Genomic DNA, 24,003 nt, shown 5'->3' on the forward strand with positions numbered 1-24,003 from the left:
CTTGTCCACACCCAGCACTCCCTCCAGCGACTGCTGTGGCTGAAGATTGCAGCAGTAGCTCTTCTACTATTCCAGACCTAGTTCTCGCCTCTCTTCATTTTGTATTTCAGAAGGAGGAGACCTGGTGGTTTTAAAAAAATGGGGAGAAAATTAATTTTAAAACCAAGTTTTTAAAAAAGTCAAAATAATAAAAATATACAAGTTTTACTTTTAATAGGATATGCTGGGTCTTTATTGATGTAAGGGAAGGGTGCCAGTCTGAGCCAAGACCAGCCAAGTACAACCTGGACTTCTGCTGGGTCTGTGTGGAAATGGTATGGGAGGTGTAGAAAGCAAGTGCACTGAGCTGTCACAAAGGGTATGTCTACACTACGGAATAAGGTCGAATTTATAGAAGTCGGTTTTTTAGAAATCGGTTTTATATATTCGAGTGTGTGTGTCCCCACAGAAGTGCATTAAGTGCATTAACTCGGCGGAGTGCTTCCACAGTACCGAGGCTAGAGTCAACTTCCGGAGCGTTGCACTGTGGGTAGCTATCCCACAGTTCCCACAGTCTCCGCTGCCCACTGGAATTCTGGGTTGAGATCCCAATGCCTGATGGGGCTAAAACATTGTCGCGGGTGGTTCTGGGTACATATCGTCAGTCCCCCCTTCCCTCCCTCCCTCCGTGAAAGCAAGGGCAGACAATCGTTTCGCGCCTTTTTTCCTGAGTTACCTGTGTGAACGACATACCACCGCAAGCATGGAGCCCGCTCAGATAACCGTCACCGTATGTCTCCTGGGTGCTGGCAGACGCGGTACTGCATTGCTACACAGCAGCAGCAACCCATTGCCTTGTGGCAGCAGACAGTACAATACGACTGGTAGCCGTCATCGTCATGTCTGAGGTGCTCCTGGCCACGTCGGCTGGGAGCGCCTGGGCAGACATGGGCGCAGGGACTAAATTTTTAGTGACTTGACCAGGTCATTCTCTTAAGTCCAGCAGTCAGTCCTATTGAACCGTCTTATGGTGAGCAGGCAGGCAATATGGATTGCTAGCAGTCCTATTGTACCGTCTTCTGCCGAGCAGCCATGAGATGTGGATGGCATGCAGTCCTTCTGCACCGTCTGCTGCCAGCCAAAGATGTAAAAGATAGATGGAGTGGATCAAAACAAGAAATAGACCAGATTTGTTTTGTACTCATTTGCCTCCTCCCCCGTCTAGGGGACTCATTCCTCTAGGTCACACTGCAGTCACTCACAGAGAAGGTGCAGCGAGGTAAATCTAGCCATGTATCAATCAGAGGCCAGGCTAACCTCCTTGTTCCAATAAGAACAATAACTTAGGTGCACCATTTCTTATTGGAACCCTCCGTGAAGTCCTGCCTGAAATACTCCTTGATGTAAAGCCACCCCCTTTGTTGATTTTAGCTCCCTGAAGCCAACCCTGTAAGCCGTGTCCTCAGTCGCCCCTCCCTGCGTCAGAGCAATGGCAAACAATCGTGCATCTGAGTTGAGAGTGCTGTCCAGAGCAGTCACAATGGAGCACTCTGATTGGGCTAAAACATTGTCGCGGGTGGTTCTGGGTACATATTGTCAGGCCCCCGTTCCCTCCCTCCCTCCGTGAAGGCAAGGGCAGACAATCGTTTCGCGCCTTTTTTCCTGAGTTACCTGTGCAGACGCCATACCACCACAAGCATGGAGCCCGCTCAGGTAACCGTCACCGTATGTCTCCTGGGTGCTGGCAGACGTGGTACGGCATTGCTACACAGTAGCAGCAACCCATTGCCTTCTGGCAGCAGACGGGGTCCTCGTCATGTCCGAGGTGCTCCTGGCCACGTCAGCTGGGAGCGCTTGGGCAGACATGGGCGCAGGGACTAAATTTGGACTGACTTGACCAGGTCATTCTCTTTAGTCCTGCAGTCAGTCCTATTGAACCGTCTTATGGTGAGCAGGCAGGCAATACAGATTGCTAGCAGTCGTACTGTACCATCTTCTGCCGGGCAAGCAAGAGATGACGATGGCTAGCAATCGTATTGTACCATCTTCTGCCAGGCAGGCAAGAGATGACGATGGCTAGCAGTCATATTGCACCATCTTCTGCCAGGCAGGCAAGAGATGAGGATGGCTAGCAGTCGTACTGTACCATCTTCTGCTGAGCAGCCATGAGATGTGGATGACATGCAGTCCTTCTGCACCGTCTACTGCCAGCCAAAGATGTAAAAGATAGATGGAGTGGATCAAAACAAGAAATAGACCAGATTTGTTTTGTACTCATTTGCCTCCTCCCCCATCTAGGGGACTCATTTCTCTAGGTCACACTGCAGTCACTCACAGAGAAGGTGCAGCGAGGTAAATCTAGCCATGTATCAATCAGAGGCCAGGCTAACCTCCTTGTTCCAATAAGAACAATAACTTAGGTGCACCATTTCTTATTGGAACCCTCCGTGAAGTCCTGCCTGAAATACTCCTTGATGTAAAGCCACCCCCTTTGTTGATTTTAGCTCCCTGAAGCCAACCCTGTAAGCCGTGTCATCAGTCGCCCCTCCCTCCGTCAGAGCAACGGCAGACAATCATTCCGCGCCTTTTTTCTGTGCGGACGCCATGCCAAGGCAAGCATGGAGGCTGCTCAGCTCACTTTGGCAATTAGGAGCACATTAAACACCACACACATAATCCAGCAGTATATGCAGCACCAGAACCTGGCAAAGCGATACCGGGCGAGGAGGCGACGTCAGCGCGGTCACATGAGTGATCAGGACATGGACACAGATTTCTCTGAAAGCATGGGCCCTGCCAATGCATGCATCATGGTGCTAATGGGGCAGGTTCATGCTGTGGAACGCCGATTCTGGGCTCGGGAAACAAGCACAGACTGGTGGGACCGCATAGTGTTGCAGGTCTGGGACGATTCCCAGTGGTTGCGAAACTTTCGCATGCGTAAGGGCACTTTCATGGAACTTTGTGACTTGCTTTCCCCTGCCCTGAAGCGCATGAATACCAAGATGAGAGCAGCCCTCACAGTTGAGAAGCGAGTGGCAATAGCCCTGTGGAAGCTTGCAACGCCAAACAGCTACCGGTCAGTTGGGAATCAATTTGGAGTGGGCAAATCTACTGTTGGGGCTGCTGTGATGCAAGTAGCCCACGCAATCAAAGATCTGCTGATTTCAAGGGTAGTGACCCTCGGAAATGTGCAGGTCATAGTGGATGGCTTTGCTGCAATGGGATTCCCTAACTGTGGTGGGGCCATAGACGGAACCCATATCCCTATCTTGGCACCGGAGCACCAAGCCGCCGAGTACATAAACCGCAAGGGGTACTTTTCAATAGTGCTGCAAGCTCTGGTGGATCACAAGGGACGTTTCACCAACATCAACGTGGGATGGCCGGGAAAGGTACATGACGCTCGCATCTTCAGGAACTCTGGTCTGTTTCAAAAGCTGCAAGAAGGGACTTTATTCCCAGACCAGAAAATAACTGTTGGGGATGTTGAAATGCCTATATGTATCCTTGGGGACCCAGCCTACCCCTTAATGCCCTGGCTCATGAAGCCGTACACAGGCAGCCTGGACAGTAGTCAGGAGCTGTTCAACTACAGGCTGAGCAAGTGCAGAATGGTGGTAGAATGTGCATTTGGACGTTTAAAGGCGCGCTGGCGCAGTTTACTGACTCGCTTAGACCTCAGCGAAACCAATATTCCCACTGTTATTACTGCTTGCTGTGTGCTCCACAATATCTGTGAGAGTAAGGGGGAGACGTTTATGGTGGGGTGGGAGGTTGAGGCAAATCGCCTGGCTGCTGGTTACGCGCAGCCAGACACCAGGGCGGTTAGAAGAGCACAGGAGGGCGCGGTACGCATCAGAGAAGCTTTGAAAACCAGTTTCATGACTGGCCAGGCTACGGTGTGAAAGTTCTGTTTGTTTCTCCTTGATGAAACCCCCCGCCCCTTGGTCCACTCTACTTCCCTGTAAGCTAACCACCCTCTCCTCCTCCTTTCGATCACCGCTTGCAGAGGCAATAAAGTCATTGTTGCTTCACATTCATGCATTCTTTATTCATTCATCACACAAATAGGGGGATGACTACCAAGGTAGCCCAGGAGGGGTGGTGGAGGAGGGAAGGAAAATGCCACACAGCACTTTAAAAGTTTACAACTTTAAAATTTATTGAATGACAGCCTTCTTTTTTTTGGGCAATCCTCTGTGGCGGAGTGGCTGGTTGGCCGGTGGCCCCCCCACCGCGTTCTTGGGCGTCTGGGTGTGGAGGCTATGGAACTTGGGGAGGAGGGCGGTTGGTTACACAGGGGCTGTAGTGGCAGTCTGTGCTCCAGCTGCCTTTGCTGCAGCTCAACCATACACTGGAGCATACTGGTTTGGTCCTCCAGCAGCCTCAGCATTGAATCCTGCCTCCTCTCATCACGCTGCCGCCACATTTGAGCTTCAGCCCTCTCTTCAGCCCGCCACTTACTCTCTTCAGCCCGCCACTTACTCTCTTCAGCCCACCACCTCTCCTCCCGGTCATTTTGTGCTTTCCTGCAGTCTGACATTATTTGCCTCCATGCATTCGTCTGTGCTCTGTCAGTGTGGGAGGACAGCATGAGCTCGGAGAACATTTCATCTCGAGTGCGTTTTTTTTTTCTTTCTAATCTTCACTAGCCTCTGAGAAGGAGAAGATCCTGTGATCATTGAAACACATGCAGCTGGTGGAGAGAAAAAAAGGGACAGCGGTATTTAAAAAGACACATTTTATAAAACACTGGCTACACTCTTTCAGGGTAAACCTTGCTGTTAACATTACTTACATAGCACATGTGCTTTCGTTACAAGGTGGCATTTTGCCTCCCCCCACCACGTGGCTACCCCCTCAACCCTCCCCCCTCCCTGTGGCTAACAGCGGGGAACATTTCTGTTCAGCCGCAGGCAAACAGCCCAGCAGGAATGGGCTCCTCTGAGTGTCCCCTGAAGAAAAGCACCCTATTTCAACCAGGTGACCATGGATTATATCTCACTCTCCTGAGGATAACACAGAGAGATAAAGAACGGATGTTGTTTGAACGCCAGCAAACATACACTGCAATGCTTTGTTGTACAATGATTCCCGAGTACGTGTTACTGGCCTGGAGTGGTAAAGTGTCCTACCATGAAGGACGCAATAAGTCTGCCCTCCCCAGAAACCTTTTGCAAAGGCTTTGGGAGTATATCCAGGAGAGCCGCGAATGCCAGGGCAAAGAAATCCTTTCATATGCTTGCTTTTAAACCATGTATAGTATTTTAAAAGGTACACTCACCGGAGGTCCCTTCTCCGCCTGCTGGGTCCAGGAGGCAGCCTTGGGTGGGTTCGGGGGGTACTGGCTCCAGGTCCAGGGTGAGAAACAGTTCCTGGCTGTCGGGAAAACTGGTTTCTCCGCTTGCTTGCTGTGAGCTATCTACAACCTCATCATCATCATCATCATCATCTTCTTCGTCCCCAAAACCTGCTTCCGTATTGCCTCCATCTCCATTGAAGGAGTCAAACAACACGGCTGGGGTAGTGGTGGCTGAACCCCCTAAAATGGCATGCAGCTCATCATAGAAGTGGCATGTTTGGGGCTCTGACCCGGAGCGGCCGTTCGCCTCTCTGGTTTTCTGGTAGGCTTGCCTCAGCTCCTTCAGTTTCACGCGGCACTGCTTCGGGTCCCTGTTATGGCCTCTGTCCTTCATGCCCTGGGAGATTTTGACAAAGGTTTTGGCATTTCGAAAACTGGAACGGAGTTCTGATAGCACGGATTCCTCTCCCCATACAGCGATCAGATCCCGTACCTCCCGTTCGGTCCATGCTGGAGCTCTTTTGCGATTCTGAGACTCCATCATGGTCACCTCTGCTGATGAGCTCTGCATGGTCACCTGCAGCTTGCCACGCTGGCCAAACAGGAAATGAGATTCAAAAGTTCGCAGTTCTTTTCCTGTCTACCTGGCCAGTGCATCTGAGTTGAGAGTGCTGTCCAGAGCGGTCAAAATGGAGCACTCTGGGATAGCTCCCGGAGGCCAATACCGTCGAATTGTGTCCACAGTACCCCAAATTCGACCCGGCAAGGCCGATTTAAGCGCTAATCCACTTGTCGGGGTGGAGTAAGGAAATCGATTTTAAGAGCCCTTTAAGTCGAAATAAAGGGCTTCATCGTGTGGACGGGTGCAGGTTTACATCGATTTAATGCTGCTAAATTCGACCTAAAGTCCTAGTGTAGACCAGGGCTAAGGGATGGGCAGTAGTATCATGCGCCTGCACTTGGAGGATCACTTCAGTCTAGAGTAGCACAAAAATGGTTCTAACTGAATCAGTGCAGTCTACAGTGGGTAGAAAACTTTTCTGGATCTACTGTACTTGCAATGGTACTTATAGCACGTTACAAGTGCTTTTGTATGTGCAACCCCCCCTCCCCCCCAAGTAAATCTCAACTTATCTCCTTGTGTAGAACTCATCAATGAAATTGTTTTTAATTGTTCACTTTATTAATATAACTTCATGAGCAAAGCTTTATGAATGAAACAACATTCATTCATAAAACTGATTACCCCAATAACTGGCTAATTGAGTTTCACTTTCAATCCAATTGCTGCTTAAATCGCTGAAACTTACACTGTTTCAACATTGTAACTTCTGCTCACTGTTTGTCATTCCTTACACTTATCCATATTGTAACCCAAACTCCATTTTAACTTGTCCCAAACTCCATTTTAAAATGCTCACTTCATTTTGTAAAAGCTTGCTGCAACCTTCATTTTTGCAAAACCCTGCTGTAATCTTATTAGTTTAGTTTAGATGTGTGAATGAGAATGTATGGATGATGGAATCAACCTCCAGCCCCAGCCTGTCCTGATGAAATAAAGTGTAAACACCCAACGGCTGAAGATGCAGACAACAGCCCTGACAAAGTAAGAGAAGTCCACCCTCAAAAGAAAAGAACAAAAGTACAATTGAAGAAACATCAAAGCCAGGTCCTAGGCTGAAAGTCATGCCTGCAATTGAAGGGTGATCAATCACACTGGACCCAGAGGCAGCGTAACACAGCAAGACCTATAGACTCTGGATTCAAACGAAAGCCTACAAAAAGGATGGGTCAGATGGAAGACTTTGAAGAGTAACATTCTGCTGCTAACATGGAAAGGCATCGGTGCATGCCCAACAGAGACCCCGCTCTTCCTTGTGCCCCGCTTTCCTGGCCAGTTAGCCGCCACAAGCTACGAACCCAAGCCACGAACTCAAGCTACATTCAGGACTGGTAACTATACAGCAGCTGCAGAACCTGTGTGTGTGTATGAACGAAGGTGTGAATGAATGTGAAACTGAATGAAATGTTATAGCTATAACTGACTGCCTACTATGATTCTTTTTGTATTCACAATAAGTGTGACATTTTGTCTTATCCCCTTTAATAAGATCCTGCTGTTTTTTATTTTATTGGTATAACACTTGTGGTGTTCCAGCACCTAGTGGATGATACCTGCTCCCTCAGGATCCAGTACCTTCCCTACAGTCCCATTTTTCAATTAAGGGAAGAGGGAGCTGAGAGACACTAGCTGGCCCACCTGAAAGGGACCCTGCCTGCTTCTATCTCTGTATCCTAGGAGACATAAAAAAAGAAAACGATTAGTTCACCAATAAAAAACTAATCCAATCCCTCCAATATTAAGGGCACAACACCTAAGGCTTATGTAATAAATACCTGGGAAAGAAAAAGAAACTACCTTGCATTTCTTATCAACAATAGGAATATCCCAGAGGATTATGAAGATCAAAACAGTAGCTCTCTTCAGCTTTCATTTTCAGTAATGACTATCAATTATTTTAATATAATTCCAGCTACATTTTCTTCTCAGGAAAAAAAATATCAAATATATTAGAACAGCCCCCCATTGAAAGTAACATATTCCATCTGATCTCTTTGCTGTTTAGTTCGTCTGCTTACTTGAACCCTTAGGTTATGGGGTATGCAACCATGTACCTCTTTGTAGGCCTGTTTGAATTTGTAAATGTCTTTGGTACAGAACCCAACTAAAAGATTTGCCTAAACTGTTACATTAAGCTGAGTTAAGGGTTACAGTTACAATCCATTTTTCTGTCCATCTGAGAGGAAGAAGTGGATCCAGACAAAGTGCAGCCCCATTTACTCCTTAGCCATCTTAATAGCATGCTATTGGCACTTGGTGATCAATAGTTACTGAGAGCCACTCAGTGATCTCAAGCCCTATAAGTGTGGTGTGGTGGTTTCTGTCCAAAACAAGACTGTGCAACCCCTCCAACAGGGCTCTCTCTGTGTTGCATCCTGGCCTGAAGCCTAAGTGTGAATTTTAATAAATCATGTTGTAAAGGTTCTGCAGTTACTTGGTAAACAGGTTGCTCCAATAAATAATTTACAGGAACAGTTTAAGAGCAAGAAGGTCAAGGCCAGCCCTTAGAGTAGGAAGTGGGTGGCCAGCTCTATGTGCGTGGGTAGCCCCTGGGGTGTTACAGACAGTGCTTAAAAGTGGCCTGAAAAAAGTGAGAGGGCTGTTATAATTTGGGAGCACGACTTTGGTGAGGCAGAGCTCACAGTGCACCCCTCAGCTCCATTGCTATGTTATTTTATTGCCTGATCCGGGAGTTGTGACTCCTCCCCCCGCAAAGCACTGGTTGTGGGGGGCTAAAAGTCGGGCGGAAGGGCCTGATGAGGAGGTGGGACTGAGCATAAGGCAGGCTCTGGTGTGGTTATGGAGAGGTGCGGATGGGGTGGCCTTTGACGGGGGAGGGGCTGCTCCCGGTGTGTGCCGTGGGGCTCTCCGGTGGGTAGGGAGTACGTGGAGGGGGGGACTTTTTAGTTGGGCGGAACCTTTCTCTCGCCTCCTCTTTCCCGGCGCGGGGAAGCCTTTTCCACCCGGCCTCAGGCGCGCGTCCGGACCTCCATGTGGGGCCGCCAAAGCCGCGCGGGGCTGAGTCCGGTTGCCGTAGCAACGCGGGCTTCGGTGTGGGCCGGACGGGGCTTCGCCTCCCTCGCGGGGCCGGCGATGCGCAGCTGGGCCGCGGCGGGGCGGCGGCTGAGCGGCTGCCGAGCGCGCGCCGCCCTCCCCGGAGCCCCCGGGCGCGGGGGCAGCTCGTGGCCCGGCGGGGGCCGAGCCGAGAAGCTGAGCGAGCTGCTGCAGAGCTCGGTGGCGGGCGAGGAGGAGGAGGAGGAGCCGGCGCGGCGGCGGCGGCGGCCCCCCCAGGAGGGCACGGTGCTGCTCTTCCCCGGCCAGGGCAGCCAGTTCGTGGGGATGGGCCGGGGGCTCCTGCGCTACCCCAACGTCAGGGACATGTTCCGGGTGGCCGAGAAGGTGCTGGGCTACGACCTGCTCTCGCTCTGCCTGCGGGGGCCGCCGGCCGAGCTGGACCGCACCCTGCACTGCCAGCCTGCCCTCTTCGTCGCCTCCCTGGCCGCCGTCGAGAAGCTCAACCACCAGCAGCCCAGTGTGAGTGGCCGGGGGTGCGGGGCGCCCAGCGCCGGGCTGCCCTCCTCGACTGGGGCGTGCCGCGGCCCGGTGCGGGCTCGACGCGCTGGCGTCCAGCACCGCGCTGCGCTCTCTGGGCGGAGGTATCCGCCCCCAGGGTGTGCACCCCTGTGGGGTGGACCAGGGCCAGCTTTCCAGTTAGGCACATCACGCCTAGGGCAGGGTGACCAGATGCCCTGATTTTACAGGGACAGTCCCAATACTGGGGGCTCTTTCTTATATAGGTGCCAATTAACCCCCACCCCTGTCCCGATTTCTCACACTTATTACCTGGGGTCACCCGAGTAGGGGCGGCGATGCTTAGGGTTGCCAAGGGTATCTAATCGCACAAACCCAAACACCCTGGCCCCACCCCCGCTCACTCCATCTCCCCTCCCTCTGTCACTCGCCCTCCCTTTCATCAGGCTGCAGGAGGAAGTACAGGCTGCTCTGGGAGGGAGTTTGGGTGCAGGAGGGGGCTCAGGGCTGGGGTGGGGGGGGTGCAGGAGGGGATGAGGGGTTCAGGCTCCAGCCGGGCAGGGCTTACTTCAGGTGGCTCCCGGAAGCGATCGGCATGTCCAGCGCCTAGGCTCAGGGTTGGCATACGGCTCTGCGCACTGCCCCTGCCTGCAGGCACCGCCCTCGCAGCTCCCACTGGCTGTGGTTCCCGGCCAATGGGAGCTACGGAGTCGGAGCGCGGTACACCAACTTTCTAATCGCACAAAACCAAACACCCTAGCCCCGCCCCTTCCCCAAGGCCCCACCCCTTCGCCCCTTCCCCAAGATCCTGCCCCTGGCTCACTACGTTTCCCCTCCCTCTGTGGCTCGCTGTCCCCCACCCTAACTTACTTTCACTGGGTTGGGGTAAGGGCTCTAACGGGGATGCAGGCTCTGGGTTGGGGCCAGAAATGAGCAGTTCAGGGTGCAGAAGGGGGCTGCTGGCTGGGGCAGGGAGTTGAGGTGCGGAAGAGGGTGAGGGCTCCGGCTGGGAGTGTGGTCTCTGGGGTGGAGCTGGGGATGAGAGGTTTGGGGTACAGGCGGGGGCTCCAGGCTGGGGGGGGTCAGGGATTTGGAATGTGGGAGGAGACTGTGGGTTGAGGCAGGGGGTTGGGGTGCAGGAGAGGGCTCTGGGTTGGAGGGGGGCTCAGAGTTGGGGTGCAGGCTTACCTCGGGTGGCTCCCAGACAGCGGGGCTAAGGCAGGCTCCCTGCCTCTCCTGGCTCCATGCTGCGCCCTGGAAGCAGCCAGCTAGGCCAGGGGGCTAGGAGACTCTCTCGCCTGTAGGCACTGCCTCCCCCAGCTCCCACTGGCCGCAGTTCCCGGCCAGTGGGAGTGCAGAGCCATTGCTCGGGGCGGGGGCAGCACACAGAGCTTCCTGGTTCCCCTTCCTAGGAGCTGGACCTGCTGGCCACTTCCGGGACGCAGCGCAGTGCCAGGACAGGTAGTCTGCCTTAGCCCTGCAGTACTACCGATTGGACTTTTAACGGCCCAGTCGGCGGTGCTGACAGGAGCCACCAGGGTCCCTTTTTGACTGGGCATTCCCGTTGAAAACCGGACACCTGGCAGCCCTAGGCAGCGCGCAGAGACCTCCTGGCCGCCCCTGCACCTAGGAGCCAGAGCAACGTGCCTATCGCTTCCGGGAGCCATGTGGAGTCAGGGTAGGTAGGGAGCCTGCCTTAGCCCCACTGCACTGCCAGACTTTTAGTGGCCTATTTAAATCTCCCGGATTGGTTTCAGTAGCCTCTTGGAGATGGAGGCTGATTGTGGGAGACTCTTGGCCTGCCGGTGTTCTAGTGGCACCTTATTTCTCTAAGGTTTCAGAGTAGCAGCCACGTTAGTCTGTATCCGCAAAAAGAAAAGGAGTACTTGTGGCACCTTAGAGACTAACAAATATATTTGAGCATAAGCTTTCGTCAGCTACAGCTCACTTCATCGGATGCATGCAATAGTACTCCTTTTCTTTTTACTTCTCTCAAACTGTGTGCAACACGAAGGTCAGCTGTAGCGGGGAAGTGGGGGGGAGGAGCTGAAGATGCTGTGCCTAGGGGCGCCTAAGATGTAAATCCGGCACTGACGAGGACCCCTCTGTGAGACATTCATTCAGGTCCATCGTGTCACCATGAGCTCGCCCTGCACCTGTAAGCTTAAATCATCCGAAGTGACACCTCATTTTAGGTGTCTCTCTTTTTGAGTGTCCAACTCAAAACATGATGTGCCTGTTACTAATGCTGAGTGACCTCCACTCCAGTTGAAGTCCATGGGAACTGTATGTGCTTAGCACCTTGGAAAACCAGCCCAAGGTGTTCAAAGTTGGGCATCCAAAAATGACATGGTTGCTTCTGAAATTTTGGGCTTTGGTTTTTCTCAGGATGTCTTGATATGGTCTAATTTGTTTTGTTTTATTATTTCAGGTCATTGAGAGCTGTGTTGCAGCCGCTGGGTTCAGTGTTGGAGAGTTTGCAGCCCTGGTGTTTGCTGGAGCCTTAGATTATACAGAAGGTACTTAAAGGAATATTTCTAATATATTAGGAATCATATTTCAAAGTGGTTTCCCCTCCACTCACATACGACTCTTCCAAAACATCCCTCTATGACAACTTTTCCTTGCTGCTTCACCTCCTTTCCTTCCGAATATACATTTCTAAATTCAGTTTCTGCTTAAGCCACTTAATACAGTATTTCACATTTAAATAAAAAACATTACATATTATATACGCATAGTCATAAAAGAAACATATTTTAAGCCTGATCCTGCAGTTTATTGCATGTGGAGGAAACATTTTTCCCAGTTGGAATGAAGTTGTGAGAACAGAATCAGTCCCTACATTTAAAGCTAGCTTAAATAGTTAGTTTAGATACTTGGGTTGTAGCATACAGAAATTGTTTCACTGTGTGACAGACTGTTAAGACGTTGACACTAAAAAAAAGTTTCCTAGATTTATTATTGATGAGGATTATAATTGGTTATAAAGAAACTAAATTTACTATAAGCCTAGGAAACTTGTAATTTAATACATTACAAGAGGATTATATTCTTAATATTTTTTATAAAATTTTTAATATCTTGTGAAAATTAAAATTTTGTATGTACAATGTTAAATGTTTTCGTTTTTGCCTTAAACTTGCTTTCAGCAAATTCAGAAATGCTCACCTACACATTTTTAGGAGAACATGTGATTACTGACTCTAAACACTGAGAAATGTAAATTATATGTAACTATTTTGAATTAAATATTGTGAAGCATTCACTGTTGGACTTCTGTAAAGGAAAGAGGTGTATATAAGAGGGATAAACACAATTTATATTAATGTTCTTTTTTGAAAGGTTGCTAATTGTCTACAGTATAACATTTTAATGAACTTAACCATTTTTTTCTGAGGTTTATGCTTATTTAGAATTTTTGTTCTCTCTCTAGCCTTGTATGCAGTGAAAGTGCGTGCTGAAGCTATGCAAAAGGCCTCAGAAGCTGTCCCAAGTGGGATGTTATCAGTTATTGGTCAACGTGAGTCAAATTACAACTTTGCCTGCTTCGAAGCTCGTGAACACTGTAAATCACTGGGTATAGAAAATCCTGTGTGTGAAGTTTCAAATTACCTGTTTCCAGATAGCAGAGTCATTGCAGGCCATTTGCAGGTATTACTTCAAAATAAACATCTAAACACATTTTAATAATAGTTTACCATTCTATAGATCTGTAGGAAGGTGAACAATATTGGCACAACTTTGGCCAATGCGAACATGTCAACAAAGTATATGATGTGGGTTTCTGCAGTCCATGTCCAATCGTATGTTGTGGTCAAGTAGTACTTTTCTCTGAACTGCATGATTTAGGTCCCGGGGGGGGGAGGATAAATTTAGTATGTGTTTTTGAAAGACAGACAAATCAGATTATTTACTTTTACAGAATTCAGGGCAAAGTGATATTAATCAGGGCTTTTTCTTTTTCTTATAGGCTTTGGAATTCTTGCAGGAGAATTCCCGAAAATATTATTTTAAGCGAACAAAAATGCTTCCAGTCAGTGGTGCTTTTCACACAAGACTCATGGAACCAGCAACAGAGCCTTTGGCTGAAGTTCTAAAATCAATTGAGATTCAGAAACCACTCATCTGTGTCTATTCGAACGTTGATAGCAAAAAATATATGCATTCAAAACACATTCAGCGTTTGTTAGTAAAGCAGCTTGTTTCACCTGTTAAGTGGGAACAGACTATGCATGCTATATATGAAAGAAAACAAGGAGTAGAGTTTCCTTATACATATGAAGTGGGGCCTGGGAAGCAGCTAGGAGCAATCCTCAGAAACTGCAATTTAAAGGCTTGGAAGCTGTATAAACATATTGATGTTTCAGAAGATGAAGAAGCAGAAGAAATGTAGTTCTGAAGGAAAATCCACATGATTTGTTCCCCCCCCCCCCCCCCCCCCCGCTTAATTTTAAATGATTTTATCACTCCTGAAAGGCAGATATGACAACCCTGAAGACTGAAGTCCTCTCTTTATCTTATCCCCAGAAGAGCTCAGCACACACAATTGCAATGCAAGGTTTCCTTCCCCATATTACAGCTCCAGCATGCATCAGACTTTACGTGGAAGGATCACTTGTAAGGTTCGGCCATTCAACCTGTCATTTCTGAGACAGCCAACAAAGATGCCAGTTCACTATTAGATTTGGGCCCAGTCCTGCAAGCAAATCCACATATGCAGGCCCTTTTACCCATGTGGAGTTAAGTTGCAGTCAGTAGGGTTGTGTCCATGTGCAAAGGTATTTTTGCTTGGATCTAGTTGCAGAAGCAGGCCCTTTTTAATATAATTTTCTTTTTTGGACTTCTGTTTATTAGGATCAAGAATTAATTTAGATAAACTATTGGATTATAACAACTTTCAGTCACTACCATGTTTTGTTTTATAAGGTATCTAATCAGTGGGACAAATAACTGAAATGCTCTTTTTTTTCTTTAAATTTTGTTTCTACAGGAAAAGTTTATTTTTTCCATGAGTCAGATAAATTAGAAAATTATTATTAGAAATACAATTTTCTTAAGGTTGCATTAATAATACATTATTTCTAAAGCTCTTCCTCCATGAATTAATGCTATCCGTGTAGTAATTACACAAAGTCCATCTGTGGAAGGAAGTGTTTTCCTTCCTCTGTGCTCACTGTGTTTCAAGATCATTGTACAGGGTTTCCTTTCCTAAGTTACCAGAGGCAGACGTGACCTTTTTCACCTTATAGCCAGTGCCACCCCTCTCAGAAGCTTTATCAGAATGCTCTACCACCAGATAGGTATAAATAGTAGGCTTGAGTTCCCTGTCTGTGGCACTTTTTTAGATAATACAGCTCAGCCAGTTAGTTAGTTATTGGGCCAAGCTGATCCTTTGAACCTCTTTTAAGGAAGCAGAAAAATGGCTATACTAAATCTTTGCAGCTTCTCCTCACCCCTGTGCTTAGAATAGGGGCCGCAAGGAGTGTTGGAAGGTTAGTGCTAGAAAATACTCTATGTACTTCATCCTGCTACAGCCCTGAATAGGGGATCTTGAGTTTTTTGCCACAGCAATAGGAGAGGAATTCAGGTGCAGGAGGAGAGCTAGATCCTTCTACAGCAACAGTAAAATTATCTTCCCTTTCTACTTGTGGGTTGGAGTGTGCTAAGTTGATGAGCAGATCGTATTGGTCTTCTATGCCATACTAGGTGCAGTTCCTTCCCTTCAGGTTAAATAACTGAAGCAGCCCCACTGAAGCCTCTGCGCCCATCAGTACGACTACAAGCTTACATTGTATATGGGCTAGGCTCGCTCTGAACAGTGGGTGAAATAATGGTGCCTTGGGCCCCCTTTCCACCTACTGAGCCAACTAGTGGAGGTGCCCATGGAAGTTATGTGGTGGCTGTTTGCCTCCATAACTAAGGAGGCAGGCTCTACTTTCCTTCTAGCCCTGCATGGCATTCCACTATATGGGATGATTGTTGTACTTAAGGCATATTGGACTATGCAGTGCCACTCACTGATCCTATCAAGGTTCTCTAGGGAGCATTCCTAGCCAATGGTTGATGAATTAGGCCCTTAAATGAAACAGGTTCTTTTCTTGTTGCTCCATGTATTAATGAATCTCCAGCTTCAAACAAGCATTCATTTAAAATAAAGCATATTGTGTCTAAGAATTAATCTTCCCCTGTAGAATCCAGTCCTCAAACAACAAATCTGTTAGCAGTTTTAAATGTAATCCAAAAACAGAAGAGATTATTATTTTGAGTTTAGATGCTGCATCTCATTCAGTCTAGCCTCATAGCCATAGGGAAATACGACTCTGAAGCTTATTATTAAAGACAAGATGTTTGTGTCTGTCTTCCTCAGACGGTACCAGACTGCCCATAGGAAAAAACATAGGTTTAAAAAAAATTGGAGAAGAAAGAAGGAATTCTCATCTGGTTAATTATCCCTGAGGCTCTTATGGCACAGCCTTGAGTCAGAACTAGGGGGAAGAAGAGAAGGGTGAAGCCAAGCTATTTCCATGGCACCTATTTGAGACTGTTGAAACAATCATCATCCTGGATATTCAGCCCAAATATCTAGAGGCGCTTTATTTAAAAAAATGCAAAGCTCCATACAAGTGAGTATTTCTATCAATTAAAAAAGCTGTGCAAGCCTTTGTAATTAAAGGCAGAACAGAAATGCTCCACTGAAGTCAAACAAATGGAGTGACTAAAAAGTTCTGTTTGTTATTGAAGGACAAAAAGACTTGTTACCAAAGGTGGCAACTGCTGCAGCAAAGGTTAAGGACATCATCATCATCATCTCTTCTTCCAAGGCAGAACTACTAAAAGCCCCTGAACAGGAAGATTTGAATCAGTACTCAGATCTGACTGCAAGGTGGTGGTATCAGTCTTTTGATTTCCTGTAGCTACATCTTGCTTTTCAAGGGCCATTCTGGCATGGGCAGGTGAAGTGACTAATCCGAGTCCATCAAAATGCAAGAGGTTAAAAACAGTTGTTTCAGAAGTCACAGCCTAGCTGAGTCCCTATACTAGAAGGTTACCAGGCTGTATTAACTGGATCTAAATTTTGGATCCCACATGCATCTAAGCTGGCTGGGTCTGGGTAACATCCAGTCACTGTTTCTGGTTCTTGGACTCTGAGGCCCACGTGGTGCAGGCTTCCTGTCTGAAACCCATTCTTTGGAGGGGAGACTCCACCATGTAACTGTGCCGAAACCCAAGACCATTGCTGAGGCTTCCCAACTGTCCCAAGTCACTTATGGATCCTTCCCCTAAGTCTTGACCCTCCCCCCCCACCCCCACATCCTCTGGTTTATAGTTTAATTCTTCAGGACATGTGTCAACTAAGCAACACAGAGTTTGCACAGAAATTCCTTCAACACATGGATAATTACTCATAGCTACCACAGGAGAGTTACAGAGCGATGCAAAGCAACGAATGCATGAACACAGAATCCCCACCCTCACCACTCTGGAGAGGCCTTGGGTTTTTGTCAGCATACTTGGGGAAAGGCAGTGCTCCTCCACAGTATCTTGTATTTCTTGTGATGGACTGGCTCACTTGCTTAGAGAACTTGTTCCTCTTAAAAACTGTCTGAGACATTTTTTCTCCTCTTCCATGAGGGCTGTTCCATGCTCCAACTCTCTATTAGCTGTTAGGCAGAGGGTAATGAAAAGTCAATTGCTCTCCTGATAGAAACCCCATTGCCTCCAAGGGTAGAATTATTCAATTGTTGAAGGCTGTAAAAGGGTAGGTGGCCCCTTAAATGAAACTGGGCTCGGTGCTCTTCTTCAGTCCAGGTGCACATAGTTGGGCCAATTAAGATGGTAGTGCAGCAACCCAGGGGGTATAAAAGGTCAGTTGGGTGTCAAAACAGCCTGACTGAGTCAGTTAGCAGAAGACAGCTGTTAGAGACAGAAGTGGGTCCTGGGAGAAGGCTGAAGGTAAAGAGAATAGCGAAGGGGGTTGCTGGCTGGTGTCATCCAGGCTAGGGCTGGAGAGCGTTGGAAGCGGAAGTAGCAGTGGGAGTTGCCTCCTGGCCATAAGCTAGAGCTAGAGAGCGCAGGGGAGAAGCGGGGAAATTTACTGCTGACATCTCTAGTACTGGAGAGCTGGATGCATGGGAATAGCAAAAGGGCCAAAGGGAATAAAGGAATGCTTCACTGGTAAAGATCCTCTCCCAGCATAGAAGTTTTTGGGGGGTTCCAACTAGGAAGAGCAGGGTTGTACTCTAGCTGGAAGGACTTGGGTGGCTTGCAAAGGGATAGAAGAGGCTGGACAAGGAGCCTGCATTTGATGGAAGACACTGAAGTATGGTGAGAATGGATCTCCTGGTAGAGGGACTGGGGGGGTTCCTGCTGGAAAGAGGAGGAGTTTAAGGACTGTGCACTGGGGGTTATATGGACTATGTTTTAAGAAGGTTGTTATGAACTACCTGCACTATGTTTTGTTAACAAACTTAACTGACTAGAGGATAAGCTTGTGTGGTGTTACTGGGAACTCAAAAGGGAAACCGAGGTGGTGGGGGGGCACTTGCAGGGTTGCCCTGTGGCTATGAGGGTGCCCAGAAGGAGGCCATGTGGTTTATAATGGCCCAGGTTCAGCTCCCCAGACACAATCTCTTCTTGCTACAAAATGAAAATTCTAATCCACACTGAAGACTACAATCTTAAATGCTATTCATAAAACAAAAAGGAATTACTATAATACATGGACATAGACATGTCCTCCAATCTTATGTGTAGTGGGGGAACTGTTCACTGTTGCGCTATCTCCAAACTCTGAGATTTCCAGTTTTATTAGTGGCTTTGAACACTGGTAGACAAACCTTTTTGCTTTGTTGCTGGAAAACTGATACATGGGCACAATGGCTCATTGATAACCTCAAATAATGTGATGGTAAAATAGGGAAAACTATACAGCAGAAGTGGCAGATAATGTCCCTCTCTTTTACCAAGCAACAGAAAAAGAGCTACTCTTCAGAGCTACTAGTCTAGATTTGTGAGATGAGACTATGTGGGGGGGAAGATTTAGAATGGGAGGAAAGTAAAGAGCAGACAGTACCACCAGATGTTCTGCAATTAATATAGTTTAACCTGAGATCCTCTGTCTGGGGAAGTAGTGCCTCTAGAAGACAAGACAAAGATTTGCACAAATACAGGAGATGGCCAGTGTACACTACAGTTGAAACTTTACTAACAAATTTAAACATGCTTTTTGCTAGCACAACTTATCTGATTGGAGGGCCAGATTGGGGTTTTGCTCCTCCCTCAAAAAATTGATATCGATGACCTTAAAAAAAAAAAAAAGAGAGAGAGAACCTAGAAAAATGCAGGAAAATAAATGCCACTACTTATTTTCTTCTCAATAGTTGCACAGAAACCAATACAGTCAAAGAATCCTCTACAATATACTTGATATTCTTTGTGGTCCTGAAACAGAATGGGGATTCAAGGCACTCAGTAGATTTAGTCAGAAATCAAGACCGAGATCTTAAATAACATTTTGTAGCAGCTCTGTCCCTTCAGAACTTTTACTCTTTAAGAGATCTAAAAACAATTACATTCCTGGATAGTTATCTGCTGGAGTGCTGCAAGTCCTGGCATTTCTCTTGTCACAGAAAGTGCTTCTAGTATAGGGCTTTTGGATACTGAAGTTTCTGAAAGTTAAAAAAATTCAAACAACTGATTCTTGGAGGGCTGCTGTGTTTACCTGTTCCTGGATAACCTTCAACTTTACTCTGCCCACTATATGTATTTGTATATAGTAGGTGTTGTCGGTAGCTACCAGTGAGGTGCTCTGCTCTGGTTCGATGATAAGTCAGCTGCGTATGTGTTCCCTCTGTGTGCTGCCCCAGCTCTCTGCAGATAGCTGACACAGCAGACCCCGAGAGAACCCCCAAAGACCACAGACGCTAGTAAGATACGAAGGCACCCGGCCAGGTTTATTTATAACGAAGCACAGTAATATTTTCCTATAGACTCTACAGGACTTTATACGAATATATGCCCCCTGGGAATGGACACAGCTCAGTCAGTGGCGGGACACTCCACTGCCCCCTAGGTTGGAACAAAGATATGTGCTCCCAGACCTACTTTTATACAGTTGCAGGACAGATTACTCATCCCTACTGACATATTGAGGTACAGCCCCTTGCCTCATTAGGGTGCTGTCTTCCCCCTTTGATCATGTTGGTTCAAACAAACAGATCTGTCCATCATGCTGTCCTTTTGACCCTGTCTTTGGGATACACCTGGCTGTTCCTTGTTGTATCCGTGAAGTATCCTCATATCGGGCTGTCCAGGTGCCATCTTGGCACACATTCCTCTTATTACTACTTGTATCATTAGCACGTGCTTTCTAGGAGCCCTTTTCTTGCCAAGTTCTGCAATTAGGGCCTGCCTCTGGCTCACAGTCCAGCTTTGCTTAGCAATGCCTGGAAGTACTTTGGTTCAGGCTTTAGGCGTCAGACCAGAGCTCTGATACAAGGGTTTATGTTTCAGGGCCTCTTACTACAGTAGGGCTGTCCAGCAATTAAGCATGATTTTTTTTAAACTATGATAAACAATAATAGTATACTATTTATAAAATATTTTGGATGTTTTCCACATTTTCAAATATATTGATTTCAATTACAACACAGAATACAAACTGTACAGTGCTCACTTTATATTATAAATATTTGCACTGTAAAAAATAGAATTTTTAGTTCACCTAATAAAAGTACAGTAGTGCAATCTCTTTATCATGAAAGTTAAATTTACAAATATAGAATATTGTACAAAAAAATAACTGCATTCAAAAATAAAACAATGTAAAACTTTAGAGCCTACAAGTCCACTAGGTCCTACTTAAGCCAGTCGCTCAGACAAACAAGTTTGGTTACAATTTACAGGAGATAATACTGCCTGCTTCTTGTTTACAATGTCACCTGAAAGTGAGAACAGGTGTTCTCCTAGCACTGTTGTAGCTTGCGTTGCAACATATTTACGTGCCAGATGCACTAAAGGTTCATATGTCCCTTCATGCTTCAAGGGACCATTCCAGAGGACGAGTCCATGCTGATGATGGGTTCTGCTCGATAATGATCCAAAGCAGTGCGGACTGACAAATGTTCATTATCTGACTCAGATGCTACCACCAGAAGGTTGATTCTTCTTTTTTGGCGGTCCAAGTACTATAATTTCTGCATCAGTGTGTTGCTTTTTTAAGACTTCTGAAAGCATGCTTCACATCCGGTCCTGATCAGGCTTTGGAAGGCACTTCAGATTCTTAAACCTTGGGTCAAGTGCTGTAGTTTTCTTTAGAAATTTCACATTGGTACCTTCTTTGTGTTTTGTCAAATCTACAGTGAAAGTGTTCTTAAAAACAACATGCTGGGTCATCATCCGAGACTGCTATAGCATGAAATATGTGGCAGAATGTGGATACAACAACACAGGAGTCATACAATTCTCCCCCAAGGAGTTCAGTCACTAATTTAATTAACACTTTTTTTTAAAATGAGTGTCATCAGCATGGAAGCATGTCATCTGGAATGGTGGCAAAAGCATGAAGGGGCATACAAATGTTTGGCATGTAAATACCTTGAAATGCCAGCTACAAAAGTGCCATGCAAATGTCTGTTCTCAGTTTCAGGTAACATTGTAAATATAAAGCGAGCAGCATTATCTCTCGTAAATGTAAACAAACCTGTTCCTCTTAGCAATGGGCTGAACAAGAAGTAGGACTGAGTGGACTTGTGGGCTCTAAAGTTTTAAATTGTTTTTTCAGTGCAGTTATGTAACCAAAAAAAAAATCCACATTTGTAAGTTGCGCTTTCATGATAGAGATTGCACTACAGTACTTGTATGGGATGAACTGAAATACTGTTTCTTTTGTTCATTTTTACAGTGCAAATACTTTTAATAAAAATATAAAGTGAGCACTGTACACTTCATATTCTGTATTGTAATTGAAACTAATATTTGAAAATGTAGAAAAATACCAAAATATTTAATAAGTTTCAATTGGTATTCTATTTAACAGTGTGATTAAAACTGCGATTAATCACAATTTTTTTAATTGCAATTTTTTAGTTAATTGCATGAGTAAACTGATTAATCAACAGTCCTAGTATATAGTAATGTTTAGAGATCCCAGTCAAGAGTGCAAACCCATTGTTTAAAGCTCTGGGCAAATGCAGAGGAAAAGACAGTCTCGGCTCCAAAGCGTTTACAATCTATGAAGAGAGGCCAAGAAAATAAGCAGACAAAAAAGTAATAAAGGAAAAACCTTCAGTATGTAAGAGTACAATATGCAAGACTTCATCTTCAAGTTTACTTTTTCTTACATAACGTACAATTCTATAAACTGTTACTGGTTGTGGAAGTCTACAGACATCATGCAAGATGTGCAGAGAATGAATTCTTGCCTTATTCACTCTGCTTGCACAATATGTACTTTAAGGTTGTAGAAAAATGTATAGGGATACACTGTATTAATTGGGAAGTAGTCTGATCATTTAACTACAGGCTGTATTAAAGAGGCAAAACTGTGCAGCCTTAACTTAAGCTTCTCCTGAATTTGGTTTTTTAGTGGTTCAATCTTAACATCCTTGTAACAGGAGAAAACTGAGTCCACACAGTGAATAAATCTATTATAATTAGATATATTTGAAGAGTTTAGAAAGCAGTGTTAAAGAAATTAAATTTCTATGTAACTCTTCATTAAAATATCATACAGATTAAAAGAATAAATTCCAATGGTAATCCAAGAGCACAATACGTCTGAAAGGCAAAATTAATTGAAAATAGTAGGCCCACAATCTGATTACTGGAGTAAATTAAGAAGTTGTTTCTGTGGTCTGAAATTGCTCTTTGCCCAGACCTCTCAGTACAAATTCCACTCTTGGCATGTGTAAACATTAACTGTAATAAAGCAGACAAAGCCTCTCTCTGCACTTTATCTTCTACTATTGTAGACTGTCAGTTCAATGTTTAGATACGAATGGTTTCAGTAAGCATTCAGTAAAATATGCAGTGGATCACTAGACGGGTAATAGATTTGTTGGAATAGGTCAAGAGGTGGGGACTATGTGCTTTCTAAAGGTTAACTTACATGCTATACTAGGCATGTTTCTGATGCTAAATGTAATGTTAGAATTTTTGCAATCTTAATGAAGTGAGGAGTCCTACCTAGTTTTACCTGATGTCTCATCTCTTTTGTGATGTTTCCATGCTGTCTTCACCTCTAAAATAAGATCTGTTACATGTGACCTGAAAGTTCCTAATGAGAGGGGGAGGGAAGGACACCAGTCTCTACCTATAAATGCACTTTAAAAGCAAACATTTTGTATTGCAGCTGAAAGACAAATGACTGTAGTGTAGTTTGTTACAGTGCAACTATCCTCTCCTGATTGTAGCTTAAATAATTTCTCCTAGTCCTGAAAAACCCACATTTCTTCCAAAAGGTGGACTGCATCATTGTTAAAAATATCACCTCCACTTTGTTCTAGGCCATCTGTTATGGAGGAAATTTGGGATGGTAGTCTTGTTTGTCGCTGTGCATGGTGTTTCTTTTCTTACTAGAAAATTCTTGTGTGCTTCAACACCCTGGCTGCTTATAAGAGCAGACTGGACAGGTAGAGCTGAGCAGAGCATGGCACAGTATGCTTTTGTGCTTCTAAACCAAACCATAAATAGTATCAAATCTCATCTTAGATGTACCATCTAAAGTCCTATCACTTTTTTTTTCTATTGAATAGTTTTCCAGGAATCTGAAATGCCAAATTTTAATATTAGTTTGTATCATAATGAGCATTTGTATGTTTATACTGCAGGCTTAAACGTGAACATAATGTTCTTGATCAAGGGGAAGCATGATAAAATTCTTCCTTAGCAAATGTGCCCAATGCTAGAAGCAAAGAGCACGAATATAATATACAACCTGATCTGAGACAGAACACTGAAGTGCGGTCTTCAGCTTGAGTGTGTTGCACTCTTGCAGTTCCTGCTTAATTAGGGAGAAATAGAAACTAGAGGAAAAAGCACTGGTTTTTTGTCTAATATCTATCTTCTGTAAAGTAGGTTTAAACCAGACAAAAATCAGTCAAGCCCACAGCAAACCACTCGAGACAACTATCTCAGAAGTTTTTTTGACTGCTGCACTTCCACAAACAGAACAAGCAGCACCAGCACTCATAATTCTGTCCCCATCAGTTAGGCTGACGTGACATTTTGTAAATATTCCAAAAAGCCTGCCTACATAAAGCAGGCAAGAGGATGCCCACAGGTATTCGCAATTCCATATCATACATCTACTGGGAGACTGTAAACAAGGGGAGGAAGAGTGTGTGTTTTAGTATTTTTCTGTGCTGGGTAGGAAAACAGTGATAATGGAAAACTTTCCTATTTAAGTAAGAATCTTACATCTGTGATGCCGAATTGACACTTCCTAATGTTGTATACTCCCATCCTTCCACCTGCACTGACACAAAGCACAACAGGACTCAAAACCAGTGCATTTCCTCCGCACAGGGGACAGGGCAAGCAGGATGCAAAAAGGTGCACTCAA

General features: G+C 45.8%; 1 protein-coding gene across 1 annotated transcript; it reads left to right on the forward strand.

Annotated features, from left to right (window-relative positions):
• The first annotated feature begins 8,849 nt into the window (after positions 1 to 8,849).
• MCAT (malonyl-CoA-acyl carrier protein transacylase) lies at positions 8,850 to 22,628 on the forward strand. Its single transcript, XM_037914921.2, has 4 exons — positions 8,850 to 9,440; positions 11,869 to 11,956; positions 12,874 to 13,091; positions 13,411 to 22,628. The coding sequence occupies exons 1-4, from the start codon at positions 8,898 to 8,900 to the stop codon at positions 13,831 to 13,833; spliced, it is 1,272 nt and encodes a 423-aa protein (XP_037770849.1). The 5' UTR covers positions 8,850 to 8,897; the 3' UTR covers positions 13,834 to 22,628.
• Positions 22,629 to 24,003: the final 1,375 nt, after the last annotated feature.

The sequence above is a fragment of the Chelonia mydas genome, chromosome 1 (assembly GCF_015237465.2).
Source record: "Chelonia mydas isolate rCheMyd1 chromosome 1, rCheMyd1.pri.v2, whole genome shotgun sequence".
Taxonomy (NCBI): Eukaryota; Metazoa; Chordata; order Testudines; family Cheloniidae; genus Chelonia; species Chelonia mydas.